Source organism: Eimeria necatrix, genomic scaffold, assembly GCF_000499385.1.
Source record: "Eimeria necatrix Houghton genomic scaffold, Enh_scaff359, whole genome shotgun sequence".
Classification (NCBI taxonomy): domain Eukaryota; phylum Apicomplexa; class Conoidasida; order Eucoccidiorida; family Eimeriidae; genus Eimeria; species Eimeria necatrix.
In genome coordinates this window covers 1,071-12,500 of record NW_013654091.1, presented here as the reverse complement: position 1 = coordinate 12,500, position 11,430 = coordinate 1,071, and the positions used below count along the sequence as shown (strand labels likewise).

At 50.8% G+C, this 11,430-nt stretch overlaps 1 protein-coding gene across 1 annotated transcript in view; it reads right to left on the bottom strand.

Annotated features, from left to right (window-relative positions):
- ENH_00069150 (chromodomain helicase DNA binding protein, putative) overlaps positions 1 to 10,910 on the bottom strand; it is a gene marked incomplete at both ends in the record, with an annotated part of 12,454 nt that extends 1,544 nt beyond the window's left edge. The window contains 3 exon segments of the mRNA XM_013581038.1: positions 9,030 to 9,592; positions 10,290 to 10,524; positions 10,530 to 10,910. Of these exon segments, the coding sequence (XP_013436492.1) occupies positions 9,030 to 9,592; positions 10,290 to 10,524; positions 10,530 to 10,910 (1,179 nt within the window).
- Between the last annotated feature and the right edge of the window lie 520 nt (positions 10,911 to 11,430).

Sequence of the window (11,430 nt, the reverse complement as noted above, 5' to 3'; positions counted from 1 at the left end):
AAGCCACTGCAAATGCTCTCCATATTCTCCAGCCATAGAGGGCCCCCTGAAAAGGCCCTTCGGGGCCTCCAAAAGCGGCCCTGGGGGCCCCTGGGGGCCCCGGGGGGCCCCTGGGGGCCCCTGGGGGCCCCGGGGGGCCCCTGGGGGCCCCTGGGGGCCCCGGGGGGCCCCTGGGGGCCCCCAGGGCCATAAAGGGGTTTCTATGGGGCCCCAGTGGGGCCCCCTGGGGGCCCCCCAAGTGGCTTTAGGGGCCCCATGGCGGGACATTGGGGGCCCCCATTCAAGTTTTTGTTGAATTATTAATTGATTGCAGAAGTTGTTTAAGAAATATAATGAACTGTGCTTTTTTCTCTGCTGCGCTGCTGCTGCTGCTGCTGCTGCTGCTGCTGCTGCTGCTGCTGCTGCTGCTGCTGCTGCTGCTGCTGCAGTGGACCTGCATCCCAGAAGTTCGCGCAGCGGGCGCAGCCGCAGAAGCCAAGGAATTTTGTCTCCTTATTTGGATGACTTGTGGGGCGAGGAGACAGCAGGGGACTTGCTGCAGCAGCAGCAGCAGCAGCTGCTGCTGCAGCAGCAGCAGCAGCAGCAAGGGCTGGGCCTGGGGCTGTACCCCTTCGCCAGGCCGCCCGCGGCCGGGGCCCTCAGCAGCAGCAGCAGCAGCAGCAGCAGCAGCAGCAGCAGCAGCAGCAGCAGCAAAGCTGCTGCACTAGCCAGGGATGAACTTGCACTTCTAGAAAGACTTGCTGCAGCAGGAGCTGATGCTGCTCTCAGAAGCAGCATTGAAGAAACTCTGCAGCAGCACGTCCGCCAAATTGCTGCTAATGCCCGAACTGGGGCTTTCGTTGGTCAGTTGCTGCTGCTGCTGCTGCTGCTGCTGCTGCTGCTGCTGCTGCTGTTGCTGCTGCGGGTGCGGGTGCTGCTGGTGGTGCTGTTGCTGCTGCTGTTGATGCTGGTGGTGCTGGTGCTGCTGTTGCTGCTGTTGCTGCTGCTGCTGCGGGTGCTGCTGGTGGTGCTGTTGCTGCTGCTGTTGATGCTGGTGGTGCTGGTGCTGCTGCTGTTGCGGCTGCTGTTGCTGCTGCCGATGCTGCTACTGCTGTTGCTGCTATGCTGCTGCTGCTGCTGTTGCTGCTGCTTGTGCAGATGTTACTGCTGCTGTTGCTGCTGCGGTTGCTGCTGCTGTTGCTGCTGTTGTTGCTGCTGCATCTTTTGCTGGCTGCGTAGCATGCATGTTTTTGCTGCAGAGACGGGACACACCGATGCTGCTGCTTCTAATGAGTATTCGTTTAGTGGGTAAGAGTTGCTGCAGCTGCTGCTGCTGCTGCTGCGCTGCTGCTGCTACTGTCATTATTGGTGCTGCTGCTGCTGCTGCTGCTGCTGCTGCTGCTGCTGCTGTCGCCTAGTGGTGTTGCAGGCGCCGCTGAGAGCGGATGCTGCGTAGCCGCTTCCTGTGCTGCTGCTCTTGCTGCTGCTGCTGCTGCTGCTGCTGCCGCTGCTGGTGTCTTTGCTTTTCATGGGGGTCACGCGGCAATATTGCTGCTGCTGCTGCTGCTGCTGCTGCTGCTGCTGCTGCTCAGATACGTGATCTCTTTTGTGATTGGCTTTGGAGGCATTTTGCTGCTCTCTATTTTAGTTTGCTGCGTCCGAGCTGCCTACGTCAAACACATGGTGAGTCAGCACCCGCAGCTAGCTAGCCACAGCTAGCCACAGCTAGCCACAGCTAGCCACAGCTAGCCACAGCTAGCCACAGCTAGCCACAGCTAGCCACGCTAGCTTGCTGCAGCTTGCTGCAGCAAGCTGCAGCAAGCTGCTCAGGCTAGCTGCAGCTAGCTACAGGGGGCCTCCTGCCCAGCTAGCTGCGCTGAGTCCTTAGCTAGAAGACTCCGTAGCTAGCTGCAGGGCGAGCTGGCTGCAGCGAGCCGTGCTGCTGCAGCAGCTAGCTGCAGCAAGCAGCAGCTAGCTGCAGCTAGCTGCAGCTAGCAGCCAGCTTTGCAAATAAAAAAAGAACAAATTGATGAATTAGTTATAATTGGATTTAATTAATTAATTTGTTTTTGTTTTTCTTCAGAAAAAGAAACTGGAAGCACAACTGGCAGCTTTGGGGGGAACAGATGAGCCAGCGAGCGAAGAAGAGCAGCAGCAGCAGCAGCAGCTGCTGCAGCAGCAGCTAGACGCTGACCAAGGATGGGTTGATGTCTCTGTAGAGCAGCAAACTCCACAAGTCCAAGAAGAAGTCGTAAGGAATCTCTGCTGCCGCTGCTGCTGCTGCTGCTGCTGCTGCTGCTGCTGCTGCTGCTGCTGCTGCTGCTGCTGCTGAAGCTCCTGCTGCTGCCTCTGCCGCTGTGTTTTTTGCTTCCGATGTTAGTGCTTCTGCTGTCTCAGCTTCTGCTGCACCTGCTGCTGCATCTGCTGCTGCATCTGCTCCTTTTGCTTCTGCTGCTGCTGCTGTAGCCTGTGCTGTTGCTGCTGCTGCTGCTGCTGCTGCTGCTGCTGCTGCTGCTGCTGCTGCTGCTGCTGCTGCTGCTGCTGCTGTTCAGTTTTGGGCTGCGGCGCGTTTTGCATTTGCTGCTTGAGATGTTTCCACGTATCTGTTGTTTGCTGCTGCTTTGCAACAAAGAAACAATTAGTTACAATTATTTATTTATTTATTTATTTATTTATTTATTTATTTATTTATTTATTTATTTATTTATTTATTTATTTATATATTTATTTATTTACTTGTTTAATTATTTGTTTGTTGTTGTTTTGCTGCAGCAACAGCTAGCCAAAATGGCCTCGAAGCTGCCTGGGACTGCTGCAGCAGCAGCAGCAGCAGAAGCTGGGGAGGAAAAGGAGACAGAAAAGGAGACAGTTAAAAAGAATAAAAAAGAAAAGAAGAAACACAAGAAGCATGAAAGAGACAGCAGCAGGGAAGAAGAAAAAGAAAAGAAGAAAAAGGACAGCGAGAAGCACAAGCCCAGCAGCAGCAGCAGCAGCAGCAGCAGCAGCAGCAGCAGCAGCAACAGGAAGCACTCAGAGGGGAAATCTGCAAGAGAGAAGCAAAAGCGGAAGCAGGAGAAGGAGCTCATGAAGGCCCTTTCCTCCCGACGCACTGTCAGACTGGGATAGACAAGCCCAGCTAGCTAGCTAGCTGCTTAGCTAGCTAGCTACTTAGCTAGCTAGCTAGCTACTTGGCTAGCTAGCTACTTAGCTAGCTAGCTAGCTGGCTACTAAGCCACGCAGGTAGCTAGCTAAGAAGCTGCGCAGCGGGCGAGCTAGCTAGCTATTAGCTGGCTAGCCACACGGCTAGGTAGCTAGCCCCACAACTGGCTATATACGCAGCTAGCTAGCTGGACAGCTAGCTGGCTACACAGCTAGCCGGCTAGCTAGCTGGTGCCACACGCACGCGGCTGTCTATCTGCTGCACGGCTAGATGGCTAGCTGCGCAGCTAGCTAGCTGGCCGCACCAGCGCCTGGCTAGCTAGCTAGAAGCTAAGCGGCTAGACAGCTAGCCAGCTAGCCAGCTGGCTAGCTAGGCGGCAAGCAGCAAGCCAGCAGGGCAGCGGCTGCGCCGCAGCAGTTAGCCCCCAGCTAGCTAGCTAGCTGGCCAGCAGAGACTTGAGGAGGAACAGCTAGCTCGGGGCCCCCTAGCTAGCCAGCTAGCCAGGGGGTCCCTAGCTAGCCAGCTAGCCAGGGGGCCCCTATTGGGGAGACAGGGCTAGCTGTTTCTGGAGACTAGCTAGCTAGGCAGCTAGCTAGCTAAGATTGCTAGCTAGCTAGACAGCTAGCTAGCCAGAGAGCTGCCGTCACAGGGGTCTATTGCACCATTCGATTTCTATTTGAAGCCTCTCACCCTAGCAGCAGACAGCAGCAGCAGCCGCAAGAGCAATAGGAACAGAGCAGCAGCAAGAGCAGCAGCAGCAGCAGCAGCAGCAGCAGCAGCAGCAGCAGCAGCAGCAGCAAGGGCAGCAGCAGCAGCAGCTCCTATATCAATTTACAAGATGTTCTTTTGGCGCTCAGCGGCGATCCGCTGTCTTCATAATCCCTTAGACCAGTGCAGCAACAGCAGCAGGAAAAGCTGCTGCTGCTGCCGCTGCTGCAGCAGTTGCTGCTGCAGTAGCTTCTGCTGCAGCAGCAGCTGCTGGAGGAGCAGCTACAGGACAACTTGCTGCTGCTGCAGTACAGCAGCAGCAGCAACAGCAGCAGGAGCCTTGAAATCTACAATGGGCCCCACGGGCTCTGGTTCCAATGCTGCTGCTGGTGCAGCTGCAGTTGCTGCCGCTGCAGCCGCTGCAGCAGCAGCAGCAGCAAGTGGCGTTGCTGCCTCAGTGGCAGCCATCCTTAGCTACTGCTGTTGCTGCTGTTGCTGCTGCTGCTGCTGCTGCTGCTGCTGCTTAAGTAGCAGCAGCAACTGCAGCCGATGCTCCTCCGCGCAAAGCTACAAACTGCTCAATCAAGGGGCGGCACCTGCTGCTTCTGCTGCTGTTGCTGCTGCTGCTGCTGCTGCTGCTGCTGCTGCTGCTGCAGGTTGCTTCGGCCCCACGACTGGAAGGGTTGAAAGCTGCTGAAAGACGGCGAGCCGAAACTCAGCCAGCCGCCATCGCCGATTCTGCTGCTGCTGCTGCTGCTGCTGCTGCTGCTACTGCTGCTACTGCTGCTGCTACTGCTGCAGCTGCTGCTGCTGGCCAGTCTGTTTCGCAGCCCTGTAAAACAACCATTGAATTTGGACTCAGTGCGTCAGCGCAAAAAGAGCAGCAGCAGCAGCAGCAGCAGCAGCAGCAGCAGCAGCAGTATAGGCCTTTCCTGCTGCGCTGTGGTGCAGGTTCGCTCCGCTGCTGCTGCTGCTGCTGCTGCTGCTGCTGCCGCCGCCGCTGCAGTTTTCAGCTGCTCAGCAGCAACGAGCCAGCTGCTGCTGTCAGTTGCATCGCACCTGCTTCTTGTTGATGCGGAGTAGCAGCAGCAGCAGCAGCAGCAGCTGCAGCAGCAGCACCTGCTGCTGCTGCTGCTGCTGTTGCATCTCGTGGAACTCCAGAGGGAGAATACCCGCTTGCACACTTCGTCTGCGGCGGTGCAGCAGCAGAAGCCACTGCTGCTGCTGCTCCTGCTGCTGCTCCTGCTGCTGCTTCAGGTGCAGCAGCAACCGCTGTTGCTTCATGCTCAAACCCTAGTGGTATTTCGGTGCTGCTGCCAGCATCTTGCTGCTGCTGCTGCAGCAACTGCTGCTGTTGCTGTTGTAGCTGCTGGTGGAGCAGTTGCTGCTGGTCGAGCAGCTGCTGCTGCTGCTCAATCTGCTGCTGCAGCAGCAGCTGCTGCTGCTGCAGCAGCTGGCACTCGTCAGGAATCGCAGAAGAAGTCCCCTCAGGAATTGCTGAGGAACATGCGGTTCCTTCTGCTGCTGCTGAAGCTGCTGCTGCGGACTGCATACCTTGAAGACACTGCTGCTGCTGCTGTTGCTGCTGCTGCTGCTGCTGCTGCTGCAGGGCCATGCGCCCCATTTGTTCCAGGTCCTCCGCAGGAAGGCCCGCGATGCTGCAGCAAAAAGAAGCAAATCAAAAGGTGCTGCAAGTCAAGTAGTAGTCCTAGTAGCAGCAGCAGCAGCAGCAGCAGCAGCAGCAGCAGCACTAATAGCCAGCAGCAGCGATACTTCTAGTATCGCTAGCAGCAGCAGCAACACCAGCAGGAACAAAAGAAACAAAGGAAGCAGCAACAGCAGTACCAAAACAGCATGAACATCAATACCACAACAGCAGCAGCAGCAGCAGCAGCAGCAACAGCAGCAGCAGCAGCAACAGCAGCAGCAGCAGCAAGACGTACGAAGCTACATATGCCCAAGCTGCTGCTTCGACCACTTTATACTGTGGGGAGTTTTCACCCAAAGGATAAAGCGAATTTCGGAGAGTCTGAAAAGACAAAATAAAATAAAATAAAAATAAAAATAAAATCATTTATTGAATAATAAAAAGAATAAAAAAAACATCTCAATAAAAATAAAAATAAATTATTTATTAAAGCAAAGAACTCATAATTAATTCACCTCATGCAGCTACGTCCAGGAGCAGCAGCAGCAGCAGCAGCAGCAGCAGCAGCAGCAGCAGCAACAGCAGCAGCAACGGCAGCAGATACTACGCTGTTTCTTTCTCCAGCTTTTCTTCCCTCATTCTCTAATTATTATTCTCGTTTAAATATAAATAAAACATAAATATAAATAATAAATAAAAGACAAATAAATAAAATAAAAATAAAAATAAAAATAAAAAAAATAAAAATGAATTTGAATAGACTCTGCTGCAGCGGGCTGCGGTGTACGTACAGCTGCAATGGAGGCGACGTAAGCCGCAGCAGCAGCCCTGTGCACTGTGGGGTCTCCGCTGCTGCTGCTGCTGCTGTTGCTGCTGCTGCTGCTGCTGCTGCTGCTGCTGCTGCTGCTGCTGCTGCTTGCTGCTTCTTTCGAAAGCTTCTTCAGCTGCTTCAAAGCCCTTCTGTCGCCCCGCAGCAAACGCCGCACTGCCTTCCGCAGCCTTTCTGCGGGCAAAGCTGCGAGGCCTAAAAACAAATAAAAAAACAAATAAATAAATAAAAAATAAATAAATAAATAAATAAATAGATAAATAAATAAATAAATAAACAAATAAATAAATAAATAAATAATAAATAAATAATGAATAAATAAATAAATTAATAAATTAATAATAAATAAACAAACAAATAGATGAATAAATAGAAAAATAAATAGATAATAAATAAATAGATAAATAAATAATAGCCTGAATTAAATTAATTAATTGAATTAAATTGATTTGGTTTATTAACTTAATTTAGTTGTGGCTGTTTGTTTTGTTAAATGCAAAGACTGGAATGGTTGAAAGGCATTAAAAAAATTAAAAGAAATCAAAAAATTAAATTAATAATAAAAGAATTAAACAATTGAGAATAAATAAATCAAAGAAAATAAAGAATTTAATAATAAATGAACTGGAGAAATAATAACAGAATAAAGGAGATAAGGAACTGGAGAAATAAAAGAATTAAATAGATAAATAATAAATGAAGTAAATGAAATAAAGAATTAGAAGAATTATATTAAAAAATTAAATAAATTAAAAGAATTAAATAATAAACAATAAAAGAAATAAAAAATTAAAAGAAGTAAATAAATAAATAGTGAAAGAATTAAAAGAACTAAAAGAATCAAAAAGAATAAAGGAGACAAAAAGCCGAAAAAGAAGAAGAGTGAAACAAAAAACAAAAAGAGAAAAAGAAACGGAGAAGGCAAAGGGAAATAAAAATTGAAATAAATAAATTGAATAAATTAAATTAATTAATTAAATAAAATAAAATAAGTTTAAAAGAATGGATAAAAAGAGAAAAGAGACAAAAGGAAACCAAAATGAAATTAAAAATAAAAAGAGACTAAAAAGGGCAAAAAGATAAAAAAGCAAAAAAGAAATTTGAAAGAAATAAATGGAGATTAAAGGAGACAAAAAGGGAAACCAAAAAGAAGAAAAAAAGAAATAAAAAAGAGACAGAAATTGACGCCGGTATAACACAGCAGCAGCAGCAGCAGCAGCAGCAGCAGCAGCAACAGCAGCAGCAGCAGCCTTACTGAAGACGTCCACCTCCTTTCGACGGCGCTTTGGAGAATGCTGAAGAGAAAAGAGACAAAAGTGCTGCTGCTGCTGCTGCTGCTGCTGCTGCTGCTGTTTGTGAGCTACTGCTGCTGCAGCACACATATCCAGCAGCAACAACTGCAGCAGCAGCGACAGCAGCAGCAACAGCAGCAGCAACAGCAGCAGCAGCAAGAGACTTACAGGCCCATCCTGGTCTCCCATGAGCTCGTCATCTTCTTCATCGTCATCATCATCAGCAGCAGCAGCAGCAGCTGCTGCTGCTCCCAGATCCCTACTTTGCTGCTGCAGCTGCTGCTGCTCTAGCTGCTGCTGCAGCTGCTGCTGCTGCAGCTGCAGCTGCTGCTGCGCTGCGCCGTTCAGCAAGAGGGCGTTTGCCGTGTTTGCTGCTGCTGCACCTGTCAGGTCTGCTGCTGCTGCTGCTCCAGCAGCAGCAGCAGCAACGGGGCTGGGCCTCAAAGACCGCGAGTTCCTTGCTGCGCTGCTGCTGCTGCTGCTGCTGCTGCTGCCGCTGTGCAGCAGCTGCTTCTCTATCAACTTCAGAGTCCTCAAAGCCCTCATCTTCAACTTGTCGAATTTTATGTCCCGAATTTGCGGCAGACATAAATTCGGGTCGTTGCTCACCTCCTGCACACAAACCCTAAACCCTAAACCCTAAACCCTAAACCCTAAACCCTAAACCCTAAACCCTAGCATCCCAATTGGACGCGCTTAAACACTAGCCCAGCCCTCGCCTCGGCGCAAACCCCCAGGCCCGCCCCTCCACTCCAAACCCCCAAACCCCAACCCCAAACCCCAAACCCTAAACCCTAAACCCTAAACCCTAAACCCTAAACCCTAAACCCTCGACTCACCGCCCAGGCCCCGAAGCCGTACTTGTAAGCCCCTATCAAAAGGGCCTCGTCTTCGCGAGCTCCCCAACTCTGGACGTCTCGAGCGCTCCAGGGTTTCAAACGCGATATCACGGAGTCCGGCAGCCGCAGCTGCAGCAGCACAAACCCTAAACCCTAAACCCTAAACCCTAAACCCTAAACCCTAAACCCTAAACCCTGGACCGTGAGAAGCCGTGAGCCCGAAACCCTAAGTGCTAAACCCTTGGCCCTAGAGCCCCAACGCTTAGTTATGAACCCTGCACCCTAAATGCTAAACCCTAAACCCTAAACCCTGAGCCTTAAACCCTAAACCCTAAACCCCAAACCCTAAACCCTAAACCCGGGGAAACAAGGGCTGGGAAAGAAACGAAAGGAGACAAAAACAGAGAGGATAAAAAGAGACAAAAAGAAATTAAAATAAAAAAAGAAAAGAAAAACAAATGAAACACAAAAGGAGACAAAAAGAAATAAAATAGTTGAGATAAAGAAGAAAAAAAAGAGACAAAACAAAAATAAAAATAAAAAATAAAAATAAAGAGAGACATAAAAAGCTTACAGTCAGAAATGTCTCTGTACCTCCTCCGTGGGGAGGTGGGAAACCTTTCATTCCGCTGCTGCTGTCGAGCTGCTGCTGCTGCTGCTGCTGCTGCGCTGCTGCTGCTGCTGCTGCTCCCTCTTGCTGCTCGTCGTCGGTCCCAACGGCTTGCTGCTCCGCTCCAGCTGCTGCCGTCGCAGCAGCAGCAGCAGCAGCAGCAGCATCTGCTGCAGCAGCTGGCGGCCCCCCTGGATCCGCTGCACACTGTCCCTGCTCAGCAGCAGCAGCAGCAGCAGCAGCAGCAGCGGGGTCCCCGTGAGCCGCCTGCGCCGCGTCTTGCGGGAGGCCTTCCCCGTCGTGCTGCTGCTGCTGCTGCTGCAGCAGCAGCACCTGCTGCTGCTGCTGCTGCTGCTGCAGCCCCGAGTAGTCCGCAGACAAGGGCCCCGTCGGCAGCCGCCAAGGAGCAGCACAGTTGGGGTGCTGCTGCTCAAACACTTCGTGCAGCAGCTGCAGCAGCTGCAGCCGCTCTATCAAGTCCCACGCGTTCACCCGCGTGTCTCCTATTTGCGTGAAGTACGAACGCCCTGCAGCAGCAGCAGCAGCAGCAGCAGCAGCGGTAGCAGCAGCAGCAGCAGCAGCAGCAGCAGCAGCAGTAGCAACAGCGCTAGCAGCAGCAGCAGCAACAGCGGTAGCAGCAGCAGCAGCAGCGGTAGCAGCAGCAGCAGCAGCTGCTGCTGCTGCTGCTGGCTGTCTTTGGCCGCACGGATTCTAAATTTTTTGTGTATTGACACGCCAATCTACAAATCATTTAATTAATTTATTTATATTTATTTATATTTATATTTATATTTATTATTTATATTTATATTTATATTTATTATTTATATGTTTATATTTATATTTATATTTATTTATTTTTATCTTTTTCGCTTAAACACAAAAGTCGCCACTGGCCCTGCCGAGCTGGCCATACACCTGAATGCATGCAGCGGCTGTCTGGCGAAACGAACAAAAGTGAATTAAAAAACAAAAAGCAAATAAATAAATAAATAAATAAATAAATAAATAAATAATAAACAAATAAATAAATAAATAATAAATAAAAATAATAAAGTCCCACCCTCCAACAAAAGTGAATTAAAAAGCAAAAAGCAAATAAACAAACAAATACACAAACAAATAAACAAATAACAATAAATAAATAATAATAAATAATAATAAATAAAATAAAACAAATAAATAAAAGAATAAAGCCAAATAAATAAAAGAATAAAGTCCCACCTTCTTTGGCTTCCTCTTCTTCCTTTTGTCTGCTGCTTTGGTCTTGGTCTTCTTCATCATCTTCCTCATCTCTGCTGGCTTTGCTGCCCTTCCTTGCTGCTGCAGCAGCAGCAGCAGCAGCAGCAGCAGCAGGTTTGGCGGGGGGCTGGCTGAGCCTGTCTCTGCAGGCCGCCACGATCTCTGCTGCTGCTGCAGTCACCACTGCAGCAGCAACTCGCTGCAGCTTTGCTTCCACTATTATGTCTCCGAGTCTCCTTTCCACAGACCCATAGCGCAGCAAAGCCCTGTAGAGTCTGTGGTATTCTTTAGGAGTGAGTTGTGTGGGGTTAATAGCTCTAGGTTTGCGTCCCCTGCGTCCCCTGCTGCTGCTGCTGCTTGCTGCTGCTGCTGCTGCTGCTGCTGCTGCTGCGCTGCTGCTGCTGCCCGCAGCAGCAAGGGCGGACGCGGCCTCGTCGCCCTCCGCCGCAGACCCGCTCGAGGGCGGGTAGCCCCCGCTGCTGAAGCTGCTGCTGCCTGCTGCTGCTGCTGCTGCTGCTGCTGCTGCTGCTTCCCCGCTGCTGTCTTCGCCCCTGCTGCTGAAGCCCCAGGCAAATAATGCATTTCTTGTTTTTCTTTTTCCATGAACTATCAACTGGTCTTCACTCTGTCTCTTGAACTTGAGTCTCTCGTGAGAAGGAATGCACTGGGCCCAGAACTCCGCGTCGTTTGCTGCTGCTGCTGCTGCTGCTGCTGCTGCTCCCGAAGCAGAAGAAGGCTCGTACTTGAACTCCTGGATGTTTTGATAAGAAGACAACAAAGAGTCTGCAACTCCTCCTTGGTTTGCTTCTGTAACTGTCACTTCTGCTTCCGCGAGAATCAAGTCCAAGTCCACTTCTGCTGCTGGCTTTGCTGCAGCAGCAAAGTCCCCGTACCCTTCCCCGGGGGCCCCTCTTCTTCGCAACCCTTCGGCCTGCTTTGACTCCACAACTTTGTTGCTCCGAACTTCAAAATCCGACTCAAGTCTTCTCTAGAAAAGGAGACACCGGAGCCTGCTGCTGCTCCCGCCAGGTTGCTGCTGCTGCTGCAGTCGCCCCCACGCTTGTTCAGGCCCTGCAGCAGCAGCAGCAGCAGCAGCGCAGCAGCAGCAGCAGCGCAGCAGCAG